At 38.1% G+C, this 23,096-nt stretch overlaps 5 protein-coding genes across 7 annotated transcripts; 2 read left to right on the plus strand and 3 right to left on the minus strand.

The window, feature by feature from the left end:
• On the minus strand, positions 1,148 to 2,136 carry LOC18784998 (21 kDa protein). Its single transcript, XM_007220413.2, has one exon. It carries the CDS (start codon positions 2,046 to 2,048, stop codon positions 1,464 to 1,466), a length of 585 nt encoding a protein of 194 aa, XP_007220475.1. The 5' UTR covers positions 2,049 to 2,136; the 3' UTR covers positions 1,148 to 1,463.
• On the minus strand, positions 4,419 to 7,518 carry LOC18787016 (pentatricopeptide repeat-containing protein At4g25270, chloroplastic). Its single transcript, XM_007219257.2, has one exon. The coding sequence runs from the start codon at positions 6,359 to 6,361 to the stop codon at positions 4,763 to 4,765; it is 1,599 nt and encodes a 532-aa protein (XP_007219319.2). The 5' UTR covers positions 6,362 to 7,518; the 3' UTR covers positions 4,419 to 4,762.
• On the plus strand, positions 8,482 to 10,309 carry LOC18785868 (protein ODORANT1). Its single transcript, XM_020558577.1, has 2 exons — positions 8,482 to 9,040; positions 9,326 to 10,309. Exons 1-2 carry the CDS (start codon positions 8,778 to 8,780, stop codon positions 9,798 to 9,800), a joined length of 738 nt encoding a protein of 245 aa, XP_020414166.1. The 5' UTR covers positions 8,482 to 8,777; the 3' UTR covers positions 9,801 to 10,309.
• LOC18785008 (probable serine/threonine protein kinase IRE) lies at positions 10,975 to 17,982 on the minus strand. The gene is made up of 16 exons (XM_007218834.2): positions 17,296 to 17,982; positions 17,076 to 17,143; positions 16,783 to 16,959; positions 15,353 to 16,681; positions 14,976 to 15,148; positions 14,511 to 14,760; positions 14,302 to 14,394; positions 14,073 to 14,213; positions 13,847 to 13,939; positions 13,366 to 13,653; positions 12,666 to 12,754; positions 12,421 to 12,472; positions 12,285 to 12,341; positions 12,039 to 12,197; positions 11,685 to 11,765; positions 10,975 to 11,558 (listed from the first exon to the last, which is right to left on the minus strand). The coding sequence occupies exons 1-16, from the start codon at positions 17,750 to 17,752 to the stop codon at positions 11,469 to 11,471; spliced, it is 3,597 nt and encodes a 1,198-aa protein (XP_007218896.1). The 5' UTR covers positions 17,753 to 17,982; the 3' UTR covers positions 10,975 to 11,468.
• On the plus strand, positions 20,455 to 23,090 carry LOC109947509 (probable mitochondrial intermediate peptidase, mitochondrial). 3 transcript variants are annotated; one of them, XR_002270282.1, is made up of 8 exons: positions 20,455 to 21,042; positions 21,123 to 21,204; positions 21,285 to 21,337; positions 21,438 to 21,497; positions 21,626 to 21,764; positions 21,851 to 21,905; positions 22,282 to 22,500; positions 22,768 to 23,090. XR_002270282.1 is itself a non-coding variant. In XM_020557869.1 (8 exons), the coding sequence occupies exons 2-7, from the start codon at positions 21,184 to 21,186 to the stop codon at positions 22,388 to 22,390; spliced, it is 432 nt and encodes a 143-aa protein (XP_020413458.1). In that variant the 5' UTR covers positions 20,455 to 21,042; positions 21,123 to 21,183; the 3' UTR covers positions 22,391 to 22,500; positions 22,762 to 23,090. The 3 variants fall into 3 exon arrangements, 2 of the variants coding, with proteins under 2 accessions (XP_020413458.1, XP_020413457.1); XM_020557869.1 differs by having other exon boundaries at positions 21,438 to 21,492; positions 22,762 to 23,090; XM_020557868.1 differs by having other exon boundaries at positions 21,438 to 21,492.

Below are 23,096 nucleotides of genomic sequence, written 5' to 3' on the forward strand. Positions count from 1 at the left end.
CTAATATCGATACTATCTTTAATTTAACCATCATATTCTGGCATGTATATGTGTAAGATTTTATACAAAATGTCTCGATACTATTTGTAGTGAAACTTTATATTCTTCAACACCATGAAGAGCCAAATATCATGAATCTCTTTTATATCTTGAAATATTCAAATAATATATTGTGAAAGGAAAGGTAAGTCATTATAAGTGATGGGTGCCCATGCCATTGCGATTTGCCTACGTACGTACACCATTCTAGATGGATAGATTTATATACGACCTGATTGGGGAAAGGAAAGGAACGCCTAATAAAATTCATTCTGAAATCATGAATTGAAAACTTTATTGAGGCATAAACTAAATTCCAGAGCTGCGGCTGTGGATAAGACACGATTCTTGACTTATATTTATTGAAATATATCTAAACTTTGCACCACCCATTATTTACCAATTTCTGTGTTTTTAACGTGAAGGGCATGAAAGGAACAAGATGATATGTCGTCTCGCTTTTTCTTTTTTCTTTCTTTTTGGTTAAGATATATATATCTATATCCTCTTGCTTTTTGATTCATATGTTAAAAGGAAAAGCTCAAGGATTGCATAAAGACAGAAACTTCGTTGCGGTGTCCCAAACCCAATCCCCAATCTTCAATCCCATCCATTAGATATTTGTTGGCCAAACCAAATGCATGTGAAGTCACCTTGTAGTAAATAGATTGTTGACACGTGGTCTTCTTCATCTTCATATTCAAAGCCTCACTCTCTCACGTGGTCATCGTCACTACGCAACTTCCCACAAACGTCCCTCTTTGTCCGCTCCCGACAGTTTCACCTTTCACGCTCTCCAATTTTGTTTTCACACTCAACAGTGTCAACACCACTCATCCATATCTGTTTTTAGTTATTGCTTTTCATCACTAGTATTAATTCTTTATGCGCACAAACGATTCTAAATTATTGATGCTTAAAATAGATCAGTGTGAGTAGTTGATGCATTAGAATTCTGTAAAATTAAAATTTATAATTACGAACACGATGCATTAACGACTTACAGTCATACACACACAACTAAGACTCATAATTGCGCACACGATACTTCAACTTCTCACAGTTGTGCACAAGTCCTCGCATGCATTCTAGCATAATTTGGAAATAATTATAGCCAAAGTTCAACTGTTATTTTACCAAAAGAAAAATAAAGTAGTTGTACGGACATGGGGTTCCTTCATGCCTCCCTTGAAATAGTCTAAAACAGTTCAAAAGTTCCAAAATCCAGATACCAAAACAAGCAGCCTTCATAGCTTCACACATACAGACAGAGGATTCAGAACACTTAAAGCATATTTTCCATCTCTTCTATATCACATACTGACTGAACTATACATATCAAAACCAAACCACATCAAAATAGTTCTTACATAAGAAAAAACAAAACAAAAACAAAAACTCAGATTCAGAATCTGCAGCTGTCATCAGTGCTTGGAGGCAAACCTGTTGCACAAGGCCAAAGCATTGCTAGTGCACTGTGCAACATTAAGCACCTGAGCTCTGATTGAGGCCTTGATTTTGCCATCCAAGGCCTTGCCAGAGAACCCATCAAGGCAAGTATTGTCATCAGTCAAAGCAGCACTAACCCAAGTCTCCACATTGCTCATGTGCCACACGAAATCCTGGCCCTTGGATTTGCCCATGTTCTTTAGCTCCTGGACTGATTTGCTGAGCCTGTCCACGGTATCACCCATCTCCTCCAAGCAGTCCTTGACAGCTCCGTACTCCCTAGCCTTCAGCCCCTTAAATTTGGCCAACTTGGTCACAAATGTCTTGGCCTTTTGAGCCCTGGTTAGGCTCACGGACAGGGCAGCCTGGGCCAGCTGCCGAGGGCTTTGCTGGATTGAAGTGGCGTAGGAAGAGAGGGATTGGATGCAGACTTGTGGGTAGGTGGTGGCGCTGCACGAGCTCTTTATGAAATTTGTATCACTTGTTGTGGCTGTAGAGTTGGCTGTGCCAACAAAGTAGAAAATGGGAAGTAGCAGCAAAAAAAAAGAGGCTCTAGCCATTGAAGAAAAGCTTCAAACTTTGGACTGGGATTTGAGAGTGGGATTGGATTTGGGAAGGTTAAGATTTGAGAGTGAGGAGATTGTATATTTATAGAGGGTTTTATGCTGAATTTATGTACACCGTGTAACAATCCGTGTATTGGGTTTAATTTTTATTTGTTTTTAAAAATAAAAATCTTCCTTTGCGTCTTCGAAAGCGGAAAGGGTGTGATAGATAAAGGGCTGTGGTAGAAATAAATAAATAAGGGGCCACTAAAATCCTTGTCAACTAAATGAAAGCTTTGGCACATGCCACTCTGTATTTTTCAACCTTAAGTTAGTAAATCAATTACCTAACTCTTTGCCACCGACGTGACTTAATTTACATTTTATGGGCAGAAAATTGAAATCGATGAGCTTTGCTAGTAACGTGGGATCCACATATTGGGAGGCTATTGATTGGGGACAAAAACTTGGCCAGGAAATTAGTGTCCCCTCATGTGATGTGATGATGAGCAAATCTGACCACGAATCACGGATTATGAAAAAGATTATGTTGGAATTCCTTTAATTATGCAACAAGATTTAGGGAGGGAGTCGTATAAAACATAAGCTGCCGAAGTGACACTGTCTACCTGTAGCGTCACTGGTGGACTGATATATGACTTTTCCATGATCACTGCGCTTCATCTCGTCAACCAGTGCCTGTTAACTTGCAAACAATTTGGGTTCAATTTGACCTAATTCAAAGTCCTCCATGGGAAAGCAATGTGAAGGGAGGGGTCAAAACAACTAGTTGTTTATACAAGCGATGTTGAAAAATGGGAAACGATGTTGAGAAATGGGGAATCGAATCGACCAAAACGACAAAGTTTAGCTGAGGAAAAATGATGAAAGGTAGCAAAACCTTTTAAAACACTAAAAAGGAGATGTGAAACCCATAATTTAAAAACTGTCCAAAGTAATGTGAAAGGAACATGAACTGCAAGGAATGCTTTCTGTTTTTGTTTCACCTTCGAATTAAATTTCATCAACCACCAAAGAGAAAAAAAAAAAAAGGTTACCTGCCAGTTCATACTCAACAAGCTCAGTTGAAGGAAGACAAAGTCCTTTGCAGCTCTGCCCCACCCCTTCTCTCTATTATTTTTGGCTTCTGCTTCTGCTCTCAAATCCCTTACCGACATGATATTTTTCAGTCACTGGATTATCAGAAGGCCAGACACTAAGATTTACTTCATCTATTATGAACTCTATTTGTTACCATTGATATTATTATATAAAACTAGTGGTTTTGTTTCTACATGTCCATTTTGAAGCACTGCGGAGATTAAAATAAAAAAGAGAAGAGAATGCTGCTAAATAAGCAAACTCTGCTTTTGGTTGCTTCTGTCACTCCATAAGGACCCACCAAACTGCATTATTGGCAAATTATCATATCTAGTGCTGTGAAGAGGTTGAGATATGAACATAAACATTTCAAGCCTCTTCACAGCACGAGATATGACAATTTGCAGCCGACATACCCTCATCAAGGTTCTAGTTGGTTGAAAAAACTGGCATAGGTATTAATTGTACATAATATAAACGAATGATTTTTTTTTTTTTTTTTTGGGATAAGATATTTAAACTTAATATTTATATATATATATTTTGCTTGTCCTATTTCAAGGGTTAAGAAGAAACACAAAATTTGCAGCTAAATAGAAGATGTAATAAGCATATGTTTATTAATGCGGACGTAATATTCTGTAATAATCATTTGAGCTGAAACCTACGATGTCCCTATCAATAAAGCAAGCTATTGCCTTGCAAAAGAATCACTAGTGTAGTGGTTTAGAGCAATTGCTCCCCCATGCAAGGTCTTGAACGTGAGTCTTAAAATTCGTGTAGTATATATGAGTTTATTATGTTATCGTCTTTCTCAATTGAAAAAGTCCTCAAAAAACAAGCTTTATTGCCATGTTTATGAACAATTTATTGGATTAACATTGTAATTCCAGCTTTAATGAGCATGGTTATGCCAAAGAGAAGAGAATGTCTTCGATTGATCATGAACAACGAGGACCAATTGTTTGTTGGGATGTACGATTTTTTGTGAATCATTGAGCTCAATAATGCCAGGTCATAATGAAAGAGGCTGAAAATAAATAATAGTAGAAGCATCTTGTCGAAAAAGATACTCGAATGATACCTAAGGGGATTTATGATATAAATTTACCAGGTAGATTTGAATCAGCACATGTGCAATTATAGTATATTATATAGCAAATGAATTGAAATATTATTGCATGGTAGCTGGGATTTTGGGTTAACATTAACCTAATTAATCATCTGTCCTTTTACATGCACTGCTGGCTGGAGCTTGTGGACTAATGCCATGGTTTCTTCAGTTAAGAAAAATGAATTATTTTATTTTTTCTTATGTTGGAAATTTACAAGTTATACATTTTATCTACTGAACAAAATTTTTAATCACATTTCCTCTGAAGCCTTTTTGCAGATAAATTCATGTGTCTTCTCTGTCATAACGAAGGCACGAAAGAGATGAACAGGTGAGGTGGGGTTTTGCAGCCACGAGCAGCCACATTCACTTGTCTGCAGGGAGGACCCAAGGCCATTTAGGATCCATGTTGAGCCACGAAGGAAGGACCCAAGGCCAGCTAGAGCTAGGGGCAAGCCAACCAGGAGATTTTAATTTTGTGGAATTAAACCTCAACACTACAGAGATGGGACTATTAGTCCAATCCTCTCTCCACCATCATCAATCTCACTCTCTCCACATCTTCCAATCTACCCACATTGCCATAAATCTTAATTAAAAGCTCAAAATTGTATTCATTATCAGGCTCCAGCTCAAAAAGCCTTTCAGCTGCAACCTCTCCAATATCTACATTGCCATGAAGGTAGCAAGCATACAGTAATGCACCCCACACAGTTGGACCAGCCTCGAACTCCATTCCATCCACTATGATACCATAAGCTTCTCTGATTCGACCTGCCCTTCCGTAAAGATTCACCATACAAGCATAATGCTCCATAATTGGGCTAATTCTATATCTATTTTTCATGACAGAATATAACCTCTCACCATCCTTCACCAAACCTAAATGGGCACAAGTCGATAATATTGACACGAATGTGATACTGTCTGGCAAGGCACCAGAACTCTCCATCTGCTCAAAAAACAGCAAGGCTTCCGGGCTTTTAGAATGAGCTGAAATCATAGTATTCCATGTTATGACATCCCTCTCAGACATATGACAAAACAACCACCTTGCTCGATTCAACTTGCGATGATTCGAATACGCTGCAATCAAGGCATTGGCAATAGACAAGTTCCACTCAACTCCTTGCCGAATTACCCATCCATGGATTTGAATTACAATCTCCAATGATGACTCTGCAGCTCCGAGGATAGTGGATATGGCAACAGAGTCTGCCTGGTGCCCTTCATGAAGCATTTCATGAAAGATGTCCAAAGCCTGCGACAGAAGCCCATGACGCATATAACTCGTGAGCATGGTGTTCCAAGAGACGTGGTCTCGACTAGTAATCTTATCAAACACTTTCCGAGCCTTCACAATGTCACCACATTTGGCATACATGTCCACCAATGCATTCAGCACAAACCTATCATTCAATAAACCCAATCGCACTATATGGCGATGCACAGCCTCACCTATTTGAATGAACCCTATTCCCCCACAAGCTTTCAAAACACGAGGGAACGTGAACCGGTCTGGTTCAACTCCCTCTTCCTCCATTTGGAAGTATAGCGCCATAGCATCCTCATACAAACCCAGTTCTGCATACCCCGAGATAAGTGAATTCCAGGCGAAAGCAGACACGTCCCTCTTAGGCATTTCATCAAACACCTGGTGAGCCTCCTCGATATAGCCATGCGAAGCATAGAGCCGAAGAAGCTTGGACGAGATGCCTACATTTCTACGTAAAACGCTTCTTGGGATAAGACGGTGAACTCGGAGACCGTAGTCCATGGCTTGAAATTGATAGCATGTTTCTAACAGGGAAGCAAAAGTTTCGGTATCGACGTTTATGCCTTTACCAATGGCTGCTTCAAGGTCATTGACGACGGCGTCGAGGGCTTGGAGCTTGGTCTGGGAATGGGGTTTATGGCAGATAATGAGGGGGGTTGGGATTGTTTTCGGGAAAGAGAGGGAGTTGTTGCTTTGATTTTGGCTAACTTGTTTTTGCTTCTTGTTTTTCTTGCTCTTGGAAGAGCAGATGCTCAGTTTTGCGGTGTGGAAACTTAGCGGTTGTAAAGTGGTCACCATTTGTGAAAGGATTGTTGGACCAAACCAGATGATGGTCATGGAAAGAAACTGAAAACAAATTTTTATGAGTTGCTTGCTAGTATGGGAATGGGCCTATGAAAACTAGCCCAATTGCAGATCTTGAACTTGATTCAAATAAAATGATGATCTTCCTTCTTCTTCCTTTTTCATTTTTTCTGTGCATATTGAAATGAACCCTTTAGGATTTAGCTCTCTCGATAGAACAAAGTGACAATATTTTTCTACACATGGGTATATTTTACGTAATGGAATCTCAGTTGAAGATTTCATCCTTTAAATATAAGATTAGCTTTAGAATTAACAGTAATGGGATGGGCCTCATTTAGCTTGAGAATTAACAATAAAGCCCAAAGTTATGTATCTTACATCATCATTACAATGTACAAAGCAGTCTCTGCATTCATCTTCGCTTATCATCTAATTAATCAGCAGAACTCACGTAGCAATTGACCTATGCATTACACCATCAATCAAACCCAAACTCTACTCTGAATCAAAGAAAACGGTAAAAAAAAAAAACTCAAAATTAAAGATGGTTTATTGATCTCCTTTAAAATTGGATTTCGTTTCGTGGTCGAAAGGGATGTTGCTTTGCTTTGCTGCCTCAACACTCAAAGTTTATTATGACTAATACAAAATAGTTGATTGGTTATGAGCAGCAAACAACTCTACCAGACCAACCAACACCTTTGAAAATTTACAACACACGTTGAATTAATGGAGAAACGTTGCAACTCCAATTTTGTTTTTTTTGTTTTTTTTTTGTTTTTGGCAGTTTAATTGATTATGATTGGTAATAGCTTAATGACAGCAGATAAACTCATGCATTACATCACTAATTTAGGTAATGATTTCGTAAGGTTTAGAATACAAAAACAAGTTATGGTTCCCTTTTCTAGGTTTTATTATTATTATTATTACTTTCTGTTTGGTAGGTCTTCACACTCAGGGGTTCAGATTTTCTAAAGCTGCAAAAAAAAAAGTGCGGATCGTTTGGTTGTAAGTAGTTAGCAACACTGTACACATATTTCACTATCAACATTGCATTTGTATACAGTAGCATGTGATTTGCAAGGGGAAAAAAATGATTTCTCACCTATATCTATTCACAAGACCTTCGTATAGTGATTTTGGTTTGAACAGAATCGAAATTAAAGTTAAGTCAATTCTTATGAGTTAATACTTAAAATTCACTAAATAACGACATAAATGTTAATTCAATTTAAATAAAATAATTCAGTAAGACCGAGCCACTAGCCGTGAAAGTTTACAAAAATCCAACTTGTAAAATGAAAAAAAGCACAAAAATAAGATGGGCAAAACCAGAAACACAAATGAAATTTTCAATGGTGTGTGGTGACGATATGGGTGATGAAATGCCTAAGTAAGAGTGAGACGAAGATTGAAGGAAAGGTGGAGAAATTGTGGTACAATTTGAAAAAGGAAAGAGATGGAAAGGCAATTGGGCGATGCTTAGGTGTAGCTTTATGATTGGCTGCAGAATTTGCCAACTGAAATCCCCCACATGGATGAGGACAAGTTTGGAATATAATCAATCGACATCGTGCGCTCCTATATTAATATTTGGCCTCACTCTTATATCAAGCAACTGCATTCACGCGTCTGTAAAATTAATTAACCCTAAATTATTTATTCCTTTTATAATTTTATATTAGAATCCTTGGATAGGACTGAGGCGGGCATGTACTTATCACCACATCCACAATGCGACTGGAATGATACCCTTGGAAAGGGCCTTTTGCTTGGGCTATGCATGCGCCATTGGGACCAAAATTGCACAAATCAAATAATTTCTTCACTAATTTCTTATGAGAATTTATTCATATAAGAGAAAGCACCAAAGGGTTTTCTTTTCTTTTGATACTCTCAAAATTCTTATGTGGCGGTGCATGCTTATGAAAAGTTTGATAAAGGTTTCTTTAGTTTCAAACCATAAAAAAAAAAAAAGAGAAGGGGGGTTAATCTTTACTTCGTTTTTTGATTGAGGATGGCAAAAGGTAAAAAAGTAGGTTTGGTAAATGCAATATTTTTCTCAACCAAAAGCAAGGGAAGGAAGAGGAGGAACATGAAATTATGGGTATGCCCAATGCCCCATGTGTGAGACGAAAAGTTTTGGTTGGTGGTGTGAAAGGATTAGAGCTTTGCCAATTTGGTAGCCAGGTCATAAAAAAAATGAAGGCTAAATGCCATGGAAAGTGTCAATTTATATTTGGTCCAAAATTTAGTTGTGACATCCACGCAAATAAGTCAAGAGCGTGAGACTTAGGGTACACATTTTTTCTTTTTTCTTTCTTCTTCTTGATTTCCCCTAAAAGCAAGGCAGCCACTACACACAGTTAGTATATAAAGGAAGGTGAGTGGGGCTTTGGCGTAGCAAGTACTACACACTACACTTAACAGCACAAACAAAGTGATGGGAAGGCAACCTTGTTGTGACAAGCTTGGTGTGAAGAAAGGGCCATGGACTGCTGAGGAGGACAAGAAATTGGTGAATTTTCTCCTCGCACATGGCCAATGCTGTTGGCGTGCAGTCCCCAAGCTCGCCGGCCTCAGGCGCTGCGGCAAGAGCTGCCGCCTCCGGTGGACTAACTACCTCCGGCCTGACTTGAAAAGAGGCCTCCTTAATGAAGCTGAGGAGCAACTTGTCATTGACCTCCATTCCCGTCTTGGCAATAGGTTTGCTTTTGTTCTTTCTTTGCTATACTTTTCTACTGCTTTTGTCACCAACCATTCTCTAGTTTCTTCGGCTTTTAGGACCCATAAATCATATATAACATTATAATCAAATTTTTTTAGACATCACACTGATTAAAGAGCTTAAAGCTGTAACAACTTCAGCTGTGCAAAACAGCACTTGCTATGCTTATTCTAGTATAAATATCACTTCTTTTAGGTAAGCTTTTTTGTTTTGTTTTACTTGACATGTAATTAGCATAATTTGAGCTGTGATTTTGCCTCCAGGTGGTCTAAAATTGCAGCAGGATTGCCTGGAAGAACTGACAATGAGATCAAGAACCACTGGAACACACACATCAAGAAGAAGCTTATCAAGATGGGCATTGATCCAATCACCCATGAACCTCTATGCAAGCAAGCCACTCCACCAGAAATGCCTTGTAAACCAAACAATCCACCTGCAGATTTAGACATGAATCAGCAGAACGTGAATATCCCAGAACATGGAATCTCTTCTGCAGCTGAAAGTTCCTCAAGCAATGAATCCCAGCCATTGGAGCCTAACCTAAAGAGTGAAGATGACCCGTTGATGAGCTACATATTATCCGATACATTCCTGGAAGATTTGACATGGGATTTTTCAGCCTCATCAGAAGATAGCTCAGCAGCTGATAATCCGGCGGAGGATAATAGCTTAGCATGGTTCTTGGACTGCAAGGATTTTGGAGTTGAAGATTTCGAGCTCGGGTGTATCAATTAGTGACTGACACACGGTCATATATTTTCAGTACCAGAACCCACAAAAAAGTTACCAACCAAAGCGCTCTCTCTCTCTCTCTCTCTCTCTCTCTCTCTCTCTCTCTCTCTAAGAAGTACATAGCCAAACAAAGTAACCAATAAAAAAAAGAAGACGACTTTGTATGTTGGAGACTTAATCATTCTATCTGAAAAATGATGAGGCAAAGGAACGAAAAGACCAACAACTTGTTTAAGAGATCTGTTTATTCTCTTTAGCATTTTGATTGATTCCCACTAACACTATTTAGTGGAATATCTGTAATTTAAAAATGTAGACTAGTTTGGCCAGCCAGTGGCCAATGGCATCAAAATATGGGTTGGTAGGTAGGGTGTCCTTTTGCAACAAAAACTACCACACACCAATTTGATACATTTAAGCTCAGTTTTTTTTTAAATAGCTAAAAATAAGTACAACTCTGTGGATGGAAACCCTCAAATTCACGTAATTGCATATGAAGTTTTCTCTTTTGATGTCCTTATCCAATGATTTTTCTGGAGAGTGATATTTCGTTCTCATTTTCCTGTCTTTTTGGCTAATAAATAAATAAGCATAGATCATCAAACATTCTTTAGTTTTAACTATTCTGCAGATTGAATAGTGGGGTATTTTATTTTATTTGGCATTATATGATAATTAAGTAAAAAAATGAAATGTGAAATGAGACGCATCATCATCACGCACCAGAAGCTAGAGCACCATTGTTATTATGACACTTTCTTGCCTTCCAAACACGTACTTTTGGCTATTATAAACACCAAATTATTGTATATCTTCCAAAGGGAGAAGGTGTTTTAAGTGTGGACTCAAAAAGATGAAACCCTAATTTAAAACCCACATTCTTTTACATAAGAAAAAACCCAGCATCATTCCAATATCCACTATTAGATTTAGATGTGGCACTGCCGTATATTGTCTGACATATGCATATCCACAAGTTTGGCTACAATTTATAAGCAAACGGCTTCAGGCTTTCATCCCAATCTTGTTTCTAGAAGAAAATTTATTCAAAGCAAACACCGGATTCGCCGCTTATAACATAAATGGAGCTCATCATCTTTTAATTGCTGCCAAATCTCCTATATTTTGTAGAAATTTTTTACTTATGCCTTCCTAATCCAAAGTGAAAAGAACATGATTATGTTTAATCTAACTTTCCAACTTGCCTGTTGCTCATGAAGACAATAAGGTTACATTACATCCAACCATATCCAAGAGACCATGATCATATATTGCCTAAGTCTAATTTTTAACCCGCAGATTTTAAACAGCTCACTAAAATTAAAAAGGGACCAAAATTTTCTACTGAAAATATATATATACAAGAAAACTCATCGCGTAATCAAGACCAAAAGATCTCAACAAGGCCTTTTGCAGTGATAATAATCCATTTTTAGAATGGAAAATTAGTGAAACAGTCAAGTGAGATTAACTAGACCAGCTTCAGTAGCAGCCTACCTTTGCCCTTCAGGAAGAACAACTGCTATCACTGAATTGATGAGGCACTTCCTGAACTATTCATGTTGATGACTTTTCTCCAACGAACCGCATTTAAAGGGACAGTAAGCTGGGAGCACTAGGTCTAGGTCAGAGCATAGATTTGTTAAAGGCTTAAAGCAGCAATGTCTACTGTCATGGAACGGATGACTTTGAGGCATCTGGGGACTCCTTGGCGCTCTTCACTAGAAGATCATAATTGATAGAAGCTAGCTGCGACAAGTTCTGAGAACAGAAATAACACATGAATGATGCTAAATCCCTAGAGCAAGAACCACCACCATTCATTTTTCATCTAGCATCTAAAGTCCCTTCCAATGGAGAAAATATGTTCAGGTTCACAGGACTTACCTTAAATGAAAAATTACTAAATGAGTACTGCACATCAAGGGTTGGAGCACTAAATTCCGCCAAACTGCCAAATTCATCCCCCTGAATCACAGACATACAATGGTCAGGTGGCTAAAATAATAGTCCCACTAGAATGCACCAGGGTCAACAAATTTATGAATTCAAAGTATAATTCTTAACGGATTTCAAGCACACTTTGAAATCATATCTTCGGTACATCCTTGTAGTCCATATACTTCCATATCAACTTGGATGCAGTAAGAGCTATGGTCTGGCCTTTAACAGCTCTATGTGCATAGAGACTGGAAAAAAAGAAAAAAGACAAAAAGAGATCATATGTAGGAGGATGCATACATCTTCGTCTTGTATGTTGCTACATGAACCGCTGCTGCATGTTTCAGTCATTTCATCAAAATCGCTGGCGCCATTAACATGCTCATCTTCTGGATTCCATATGTACCGGCTCATGAAATAACTTGTATCATGTACATCTGTTGATGGTATGAACATTGCCTGCAGCCAATATATATGGATACTCTTGACTATCACAGATATACCAAAAATCATTTTAAAACTTGAATAAATATAACTTGAAATGACCTTCTGCCTCGCAAGTGTATCCCAGTTAATATCCTTGAAGAAAATATGTTGCTTCACCTGCCAGAAAAGACACAAAACTTAATTCTATCTTCATTCTGACTTACAAATGAATTTTCATCGGTAGTCAATAAATTACCTCCCTGGAACCTGTTGCTCCAAGTCTTTGAACTGGGTTTTCGGTCATCAATCTGACAGGAGGCCAAAGGAAATGTAAGTAAGATGAAGGCATGCTGTCTTCAAATTCTAAATGAGAGGACTTTAGATATCTTAGTCTGACAGACCTCTCTTGAAAAATAGAGGCACATTAGAAATCTACATAAGCAGTCACAATAAAATTGTAATTAATACATCCAGAAACATATCTCTTGTAATCTTTCTTACTTGTCAATCAAATCGTATGCTTCATAGCTCATCTCCTCAGGTACCTTAGGCCAGGGAATATCTCTGTTTATTATATTGTTGAAAATTTGCTGCAATAAGTAGGATCTATAAGTAACAGTGTCAAATTTTTCACCCAAGACTCTCAAATGATCTGGCATTAAAAGATGTTACAATTCCCGGTTATAAGGATCAGAAAAAATCATTCAGATGTTAAGGATGCTATAAAAGACTTGGAGCAATGTTAAGTAGAAATAAGAGCAATAGAGAAATACTGTAGTGCAGAAAATATACAACGAAATGTAAAACCAATAAATGATAAATTCAATAAATTTTTGGTGAAGAATTGAACGAACAGGCTGTAAGAACCACCAGAAAAAGAACTTAATCCTTCATGAACAGTCCAAAAAGAACCACCAGAAAAATTTTAGGAACAAAATATCATCAGAACAAACTGTTGTGCCAATGAAAATGAGGAGAAAGATTAATGCTCATAAGATATTCATGAGTTTACTGAAGAGTGTGTATAGAATTTATGCATATATATACACAAAATCCTCTCTTAAGTTCCTTAAGTAAGGACCTGTTTTTTTTATGACAGAAGATGATTACATTCAATAAAGAGGGAAAAGAAAAAAAACAAAATACGCCCAGCAGTCCAAAAACAATTTAAATTAATGCCCACCATAGTTAGACTGCATACCTGTGGATGCTCTGCATTGAACGGTGGAAGACCAACAAGCAGCTCAAAAAGAATAACGCCCACAGACCACCAATCAGCAGTTGCACTATGCCCCATGCCAAGAAGTATTTCAGGTGCCAAATAATCAGGGGTGCCAACAACTGAATGTTTCTGGCGCTGTGTCCTTTCTGATGAAGGCTGAGTTTTTGGTTCATCATCTCGAAGAAAACCAGTATCACTAACTGATGGACCTGATAAGTCATCAGTGCTGCTGATTAGACCAACCTTGGAGAGCCCAAAATCTGTCAACTGTAACATAAGGGATTAGACATTTGTGAGAAGTGACAAGTAAACACTTTATGGCAGAACCTATGCAGATGATACCCAAAAAAACAGATGCATGATATAATACCAGAATGCTTTTACTATGGCCAAACTTATCTCCAATTATATAAAAGAGGGGGGGAATTATGTAAAAGAACTAAGACCGCTAAATATTGACCTTGATGTGACCATCTTGACCAATCAACAGGTTGTCTGGCTTCAAGTCTCTATGGACAACATTTAATGAATGCAAATACTCCAAAGCAAGAACCTTTAAAAAGAAAAGAGTAAACAAAAGATTACTTGTACTGTTATACCATCTATGAGAAAAATTTTAGAGAGAGAGAAATGAAAAGGTGAATCTGGAGAGGAAAATGGAACAAAAGATACTAGTATTCCCTTACAACTTCTGCAATATATACTTTGGCCATATCTTCATCTAAGCAGCCTAGATTTCGTAGTAAAGAGTACAGATCTCCACCATTTAAGTATTCCATGACCAGATACAGGTTTTCCCTGCATGTGAACGAATAGAAAAATCGGACCTGCTCATCATCAGAAGTACGTATTAGAAATTATTTCCAAATGCAATGCATTCTTAAAGTGAACTGTACATTTTGGGGGCCCACTAACCACAAAAGGATTGCGAAGCAATATAAGGATGTTACGCTCCGCCAAAATACTTTCAACAGCATTTTTACGAATCATATCAGCCTTCTTTAATACCTTCAGAAATGTACCACCAGAATCAGTTCTGAAAACCGACTTATCTTGAAACATTTACTTGCAATTAAAAGATGGAAGCATTTTCCATGGCTGAAAACACATAGAAACAAACAGACCTTTATAGCAAATAAGTCACCAGTCGCTCTTTTTCTGGCAAGAAAAACTCGCCCAAATGCACCCCTGCTTATTGGTTTTATTATTTCAAAATCTTCAATAGATGTTCGATCCTTTGAACACGGATTGATGGGGCTGGCACGCAGACTACGAACTGCTTCATCTTCAACTGAACTTTCTTCGTCAGCCATACCATTTGATGGATCCACTTTCTCATCTTCTATCTGCCCACAAAGATGTACATATTTTTCCCTGTAAATTTCAGAATTATCATTATAATCAGAGATGCTTTTACTGGATTTTAAATAATTAACCAATCATTTGAAGAAATATGAAAAATATAATGACGACAGAAGATAAAAATGAGACAATTTTGTTAATACTCGAATCAAGAAAATCTTTTGAGGGGATTCACAATTGTACAAACCACAAGAGACATGCAGTAATAAATTATGGCTTCCACTCACTGCAATAATTTTTCTATACGCCTTCCAAAAGTCTCCACAACAAGGGCATCGACCTTCCTATCCTGGATGGCGTATTTTAGGTCTTCCAGTCGTTCAAGCATGTACTCCAATGCACTGTATTCACAATTGCTAACATTTGCGATGGAACGGGCGATATCCAGTAGCTTATGAATCTGTCAATCCATGCTCTAATCAAAATATGAACATGAAGGGAGCAGAGTGTCTATAGCAAACAAGATGAACCAAAAATGCATTCAACAAGAGTTTCAGTTGCAGAGCAATAATACGAAGTTAAAACAAAGTATACTGACTTCATCTTTGAGAGAAAAAGAAGTAACGGCAGAATTCTGGTCAGAAGGAAAATAGAAGTGGGTCACCTGCTGATAACTCTCAAGTTCTGGTATTGCTCTCCATCCACTCAACAGCATTTCAATCTGACTGGTTCTTGGTGTTAATAGTGGTGATCTTGGTGTCGAGCTTCCTGCCGACGAGGTTCTGGTGCCTTGTTCAGGTGTCAAAGAAGAACGCATGTCACATGGCATGTCAGGCAAAACATTCAGATCTTCCATGACAAAAGAATTGTCAGCATCAGGAACGCAATCAAGAATGCCTTCAGAGAAACGAGGAGACAAGTCATTTCGTTTTGGTGGTGACAAATCATCTAAATCTTCATGCATCCTTGTTGTATATACTCCTGAAACATCAAAACTTCCTCGAGTTTCAGTGCCTTTTAGTGTCCAAGATTCCATTATCCTTTCAAGAGCTTCAGCAACTCTTTCAAGTCGATCATTCACAGTTAAACCCTTCAAGTCACACCTATCAGCAATCGTACATATTCGGGAGTGCTCCTCTACATGTACAGTTGGTATTTCCACCTCACATATGCGACAGATCATCAAATTCTCGTATGAAACATTCTGCTGATCCATCCATAATCCCCAAGAGATTCTTTGTGCACTTGCAGACACCTCTGGGGGTTCAGGTCGGCATGATGGAGTATCCACATTGTCGCTACTATACTCCCCACAAGTTTTTGTGTCATCTTTGGCATGCAAACGGTCTGATTTGTCGTTTGGCGGTGTATCAGCAGCATCATGGCCTTTCTGATTCTTCTCAGCAGCAGATGGAAGTTTTTTCCAAGATGACATCCTATAGCTGCCTGTAGATTCAACGCTTTTGGCAGTGTCAACCTCCACATCATCAGCAGCACTAACTTTTTCCTGCTCATGGGACTTATTCATGTGCTTCTCATTTGCATCCTTACCACCCAGTTGGCCACTAAAGCTCTGCTGTGCACCCTCCAAAATTTGTTCAGGGTAAACACCAAGATCACTGAGCTGGTGAAGACTGAGAATGTGCTCTTCCTCATAACCACTCTCTTTTTGGAACTGCACAAGCCGTGTGCACCGAGTGAGAATAAAAAGAAGACGGGTGTGGGCTTGTTTGAGGGCCCCCATTGGTAGCTCTTGACGCCGGTCATCCAATTTCTGAACAATGGCTTCGCACTTCACCCAAAATTCACCAGGCGACATCTTTGCACACCGCCGGGCAACAACCAACAGATCCTCAAAATTCTCTTTCCATTCAGGGTGAGACTCCGAAGACTTTTCAAGTATTCCCACCAAATCACCAGCAAATGCACCTAAATCAAAGTCAACATCTTCTTTTAACCTCTCAAATCTTGCCCTGACCGCCACCATAATCTCCTAGACAATTTTACAACAGCGACACAGTTTAATGAGATCGGGCAAAGAACAAAATAAAATACTATAAGGCATAAAAATTTATAATATAAATTCAAATTTACCTCCATATGGCCAAATGCGCGAGACTTCCACACGGGAAATGGTCGAACTCCTTTAGAGTTGAGCTCATGAGAGAAACTTTTAATGTCATGTGTCCTCTTCTTTCGCCCACTCGTAACACGCAGTATTGCCTGAAAACGCGGCGACTGCATTTCCTTTGAAAAGGCTGCATGGTTACCCTACCAATATATACAATTACATACAAACCACATCATTGTCAAGCTCGTGAGCTACCTGCATTTCTCCAACCAACTACATATATATACATAAGGCAATTCATTGGCAATTTCTTTACCTCCGAGACTGGATTGAGCAGTGAAGGATTTCTGAGCGATTTTGATTGATTCCAGTGCACAGGTTTCACTATAAAGTAATTGAAAATTAGAAATTAACAAAAAATAAATTACACTCACAAATACCTGATGATCGAATTCATTATTAGACGGAAAAGAACGAATTATAATCCAATAAAATAAGAATATTAAAACGTTACCACATTAAAGTTACGTAAATACCTGGTTGTATGGGCGTAAATTTGGGTTTTGGCTTGACCGTGTACTTGACCTTATTCGATTCGTCACCGAAATTCGAAGCCGCGCAGACCGACGAAGAGAATCGAAGCGGGGACGGAGCCGATCGAGTCCGAATGTGATTGAGGCCGAGCGACGATGCCAACACGATAGGCGCATCATCTGTTTTACGTTCCGTACGAACCTGGTCCTCATACTCTTCGTCGTTGTCGTCGTCATCGTCGTCGTCATCTTCTTCTTCGAATTCTTCAAATTCTTCGTCTTCGTGGATCGTGTGTCTGGGGCTTCGTCGAATCGGGATGGGGGGGATTTTGAGGAGCTTAGCTCTGGAGGGAGAGGGTTGAGTTGGAGAGGACACGGACGACGTCGTTGCGGAGTCTAATTTGCCGTCGGGGTCGGAAATCAGGGGTGGCTTTGAAGAAGGCGGAGGAGAGCTCGACATGGGGGAGAAAACAGTTCGGGTTTAGATTTCGGATTCGGATTCGTCATGGGATTGAGAGAGAGAAGGGGGGTTGCTGGGGGAGATTATCTCGCGGGAAGAGAGAGCGTTAGAGAGTGACACGAATTTATGTGTTTTTTCGGTTGTGGGTTTGAAACGGGCTTCCCGCTAAGCATGTAATTGGCGCCGTTCCCCTGCAGACGGGACTACCGTAAGTTCAAACTTGAAGGAACAGAAACAGATGCACAATTGACAAACGAAAAGTCAATTGCACTTATTTAGCCTTATTCATCAACTGACCCAAATCACTTTTGTTTTGTGGGCCGTCGTTTGTTTGATTATTTTCTTTTGGGCCTTGAATGTAAAAGATAAAACTCTTGCAATTCCTCCTATTCTTATAAGGAATTACGATAAAACTCTTGTATTTCCTCCTATTCTTATTAGGAATTAGGAGCACTTGTATATAAATAAGGGGTTCTTTTCTTTCTATAGTCAATTGCTTTACATTCAATTCAAAGCCAGCAAAAAAATCTCGTCTGTGTTTTGAATCAATGGAATCAGGTATGTTTTCTTAAACAAAACTTCTCTAGGTTACTCGTGTTTTCCTTTCCTTAACTTTGTAAATTTGTTTGTTTGCAAGTTGTTGTCATGCTATATTTAGTATTGTAAATATGCGAGCCTTTTATATTGTATCTTGCTATTGCAAAAATTTCTAGATAATTCATGTGTCCTACTCCTATAAATTTGATGAATATTTGGTGAAATAAAACAAAAAATTATATCCTAAATTAAGGAAAATAAGGAAAAAGAGAAAAGCATGACTCTAATCTAATACTCAGTTGAGTTGAATTTTTGGCTACACATGTTATATAATCCTATCATACAATATTCGTGGGGAACCTTTCGTTTTTGTCAACTAATGAATGACACACCTGTTTTTTTTAGAACCTTTCATATAAAGAAGGGTGATAATATACTATATTCATGACCTTGTCTAAGAGAGCAATTACTCTAAACTACTACAATAATGGATCCTTTGCATGAAAGACAGGCCCTAAAACACCCTAAGCTGCCACCTTAATTAGTTTTATTTCAATCAGTTTTTAGGATGTTGTTTATTTATATATATTGTTTTATATCACTGTGTGTGTAAGGTTACATCCTTCTAGATTTGTCTTTAGATTTTTTGTTCTCCATTTGCTTCTGTAATTTGATTGTTTTTTAGTTGTAACATGCCTATCTTCTAATAAAAGAAAAACAGGAATTAATGCACCTTTTAGTTTGAAATTCTTTTTTACTGGTTTTCTTTTTTAATTTATATCTTTGTATCGTTCCATCAATTTTTACTTTCTATGTTTCAAATCATACGGTTATTTTTATAAAGCTATGGCCAAGATTTATTACACATCTGCTTCTTCTTCATCGCATCTCTAATTGATTTTTTTTTCTTTTTTATTTTTAGATTGGGAAAGTTTGCCTGAGGAGCTTTTAGATTTAGTTTTCAAGAGACTAGTGTTGCATTTAGATTCTTTACGATTCGCTGCTGTTTGCAAGTCATGGTATTGGGTATCAAAGAATAAGCAAATCAATAGTGTTCCAATGCTCTTGATTCCTGATAGAAAAAAAGATACATGGAATTTATGTGATGTGACAAATGATAAGGTCCTCAAAATGCAGTTAAAATGGATGAAGAAGCGATTTTGTGGGTCTTCAAAAGGATGGTTAATAGTTTGTGATGACAATTTTGTGGTAACCTTAATAAATCCATCATTCAGGGTTAAAGGAAGAAAAAAGAAAAAAAATTCAATTATTCGTCTACCTCCACTAAATCCTCCAGGTGAATACCACAAAGGTGCTTGTGCTAAACATTGTGAATATTTTGTCTACAAGGCGGCGATTTCCGCAGATCCAATATCAAATGCAAATGACTGCATTGTTGTGGTAATATATAACCCATGGTGTGAATTGGCTTTTATTAGACTTGGAGACAATAAATGGACATACTGCGATCGATATTGCCCAGATTGTTCCTTTTTTGAAGATATTGCTCAAATTGGAAATAAAAGTTATGTTCTTACATCCATTAAGAGACAACTTTTTATTTTTGAATATACTACTCAGCGCATCCTAAATATAAATCTGGTGGCACCTCTTTATGAAACAGAATTATACATAAAGGCATACCTTGTGGGTTCCAGTGAGGAAGAGTTATTGTTGGTTCACCGCTATGGTACTTATACACATCATTGTCGCGTGACAAATAGATTTAGAGTTTTCAAACTGGATGATGATAAGTATGAGTGGATTGAGAAAAATGACTTAGGTGATTTTGCTTTGTTTGTGGGTGATAACTCTTCAATATCTGTCGTGGCTTCAAAAATTCAAGGATGTGAGTCGAATTGCATATACTTTTACGATGATTGTGATCTAACAATAAGAGATTGTTCGTTTACAGATTTGGGGTGTTCAATGTCAAAAGTCAAAGGATTTTAAAGTCTGCGCATATTCTGACCCTGATGAAGAAGTTGAAGCAATCTCCAATTTGGTTTTTGCCATCAGTTTATCTATAAAAATTTGTCACATTTCTTCTTATCCTCAAACATTTAAAGATATTTTTCTAGGTTATGTTTTAAAGATGTAGATTCAGTATTAAATCTTTGATATTTGATACATTTTTTTATTTATGGCAACTTGGTCATGGATTTTTGTTAGTGCACTAATTGAAAACCGTAGAGAAACATACAAGGACAATTACATTATTGAAATATGTTACCCGAGCAGATATTTTTTATGTTTTATTTTTTATCGAAAGGAAATTATAACGAAATTACTAATCACCAAGTGTTACGTGACTTTTGAGTTGGATATGATTTAATTAGATGATAATGTTGATTAATCAATGTGTGGACCGGTCCCGCAGCCATTATCTTTAAAGCATATAACATTTCTTTTACTACAGTGAAAACTGTCAAAATATAAGTCTCTTTTACCGTTATTCTAAATTTGACATCCACGGCCCAACTAGTTGGATTTCTGGTCCGTCGTACGCATACTGAACATAAAAAACCTCCGCAGACCTACCTCACTACGGCGCCACCGGAAAAACAATGCTCAGCCTCCTCCCCCGGTCTTGCCCAAAGCTCCGGTTCAAACCCGGTTATATATATCGGCTATCCGGGCCCTATTACTACCCGTCGCCGGTACGCCTTCTCCACCGCCACCGGTCTCTATGGCTTCGACCACTTAAAGACCCCCAAAGGCTTTCGACGTTTCGTCGACGATGCTATCGAAAGGTCCAAACTTTGGAAATCCCAATATTCATGGCATTTTGATTTCCATCAGTCTCCCCATTTTCATTCGTATTTGTTTTTAGGTCCGGAGAGCTGGTTGCATACATTTCAGGGATGCCTTCCTCAGCGTAAATAATAAGAGCCATGGATGAGATTTCTAACAGAGTAAGGTCTCACATTTTGTCTAATTCTCTTTTTTTAAGAGTTGTTGGACTAATTCTTTGTTATACTCTCCAATTGCATAGGTCTGTTCTGTCATTGACTCCGCGGAGCTTTGTAGACAAACTCATCCTGACAGGTTATTATTCTCTGAATTTTTTGACATTTTTTTTTTTTGGGGTTGTTGGTAGTTTTCGATGTTTCGGTATTTCGTCGATTTTCACTTGATTGTGTATTAGGGAATTTGTTGAGGAGGCGATCAAAGCTTCAATAAGAGTTAATGAATATCTACATGTGAGGTGACGGTGAATCGTCTTTGCAAGTGTTATTAACTTTTTGCTCACGGTTTTGTTACGTATATAAATTGTACTGTAGTCATGAGCCATTGCCAGTATCTGATTTGAAAATTTTCATCATTGTCTTACAGTATCTGAATACAAATCATACTTTATATAATGCCGTGATTAAAGCTGAGCAAGAGGGCAACTTGCTCACCGACGAAGCTCATAGGGTCGCGCATTACCTCAGCCTTGACTTTGAGAGGAGTGGGATTCATCTTTCTGCTGGTACTTGCTCTCTTCTTGTCATTTTATGCTGCTGTAACATCAGGGATTTTGTTGCAGCTAAATAACTCCTCACTTCTGCTTTGCAGAGAAAGTAGATAGAGTGAACCGGCTGAGTATAGATATTTCCCAATTGTGCAGACAGTAAGTACACTAATTTTTTTTTATATGTTTTTTTGTTTTGGCGTTCCTCTGTGCCAATTGTTAACTGCAAGTTAGAACTTTTAGGCCTGCTACCAGGTTTAGGAAAATAAGTTATTTTCTACTGGTTTGTTTGACTAATGCTGCCACACAATTATTGTGCTTGTAAGATTTGAACCAAAGACACAGCTTAGGCCCACACTGCCCATTTCCATTAGAGCCTAGGGCCAAAAGTATCTTGTTCAAGTTTTGCAATGTTGTGGAGATATAATTTTAACTGCTTGCTGATGCTGTACCATGCTTTTCATTTTTGCTTTTAAATCAAGAGCTTGATTAATTGACTTTACTTTTGCTTCAAATGCATTTGTTTTTGGTTTAGGTTCAAAATATCGTCAATGACCCGGGTACTGTGGATATGTTCCCAGCGTCACTTATACCTCGAAATTTGCACCATCTTCTTAAGCCCATCTATCGTTCAACATCTGTAGTTTCAAAGGACTCGTGGAGGCCTGGGAGTACCATGAACGAGAAGGGGTTTCGTATAACAACAGACCGCCACACTCTATCTTGTGTTCTGGAAGGGGCACCAAATGATGAGGTAACTTGATTGTTGTTTGGTGAAACTCAACTTTCCTGTTTTCTGAATCTTTTCTGGGGTAGGGAGTTAGGGCAGTAAGTTCTAGATGCCAGAATATGGAAACTAAGTTTACACTATGGATGCACTTTCTTTGTTTTTTCTCATTTGCTTTACTTTGCAAATGAAATTGGGCTTTGTTATATTGCATGTCACGTAAATTTCTTTCTCATTTGCATTTATTGTGTTTTATGCTTGTCTTTTTGTTAATTAACTAAAATTTAGTTTCAGGTCCGGAAAATGGCATATATCAAAGGAAATTCTGTTCCTCATGCAAACCTTGGTGTTCTTGACTTATAGCTTCCCGCCATGAGCTTGCTCAGGTTTCTCTATACCTAAACTCCCAGCATATTCTAATCTCTTACTCCGCCTAGTTCTCCTTCCACCCTCCCATTCCCATACATAAATTGCACGATACTATTCTATACCTAAACTCCCAGCATATTCTAATCTCTTACTCCTCCTGGTTCTTCTTCTTCTTCTCTTTCTTCTTGATCTCATTCTTGTTGATCCTTGAAACTCCAGATGGGATACAAATATGTATCTCATGCTTGGGGTAG

The sequence above is a fragment of the Prunus persica genome, chromosome G2, assembly GCF_000346465.2.
Source record: "Prunus persica cultivar Lovell chromosome G2, Prunus_persica_NCBIv2, whole genome shotgun sequence".
Lineage (NCBI taxonomy): Eukaryota > Viridiplantae > Streptophyta > Magnoliopsida > Rosales > Rosaceae > Prunus > Prunus persica.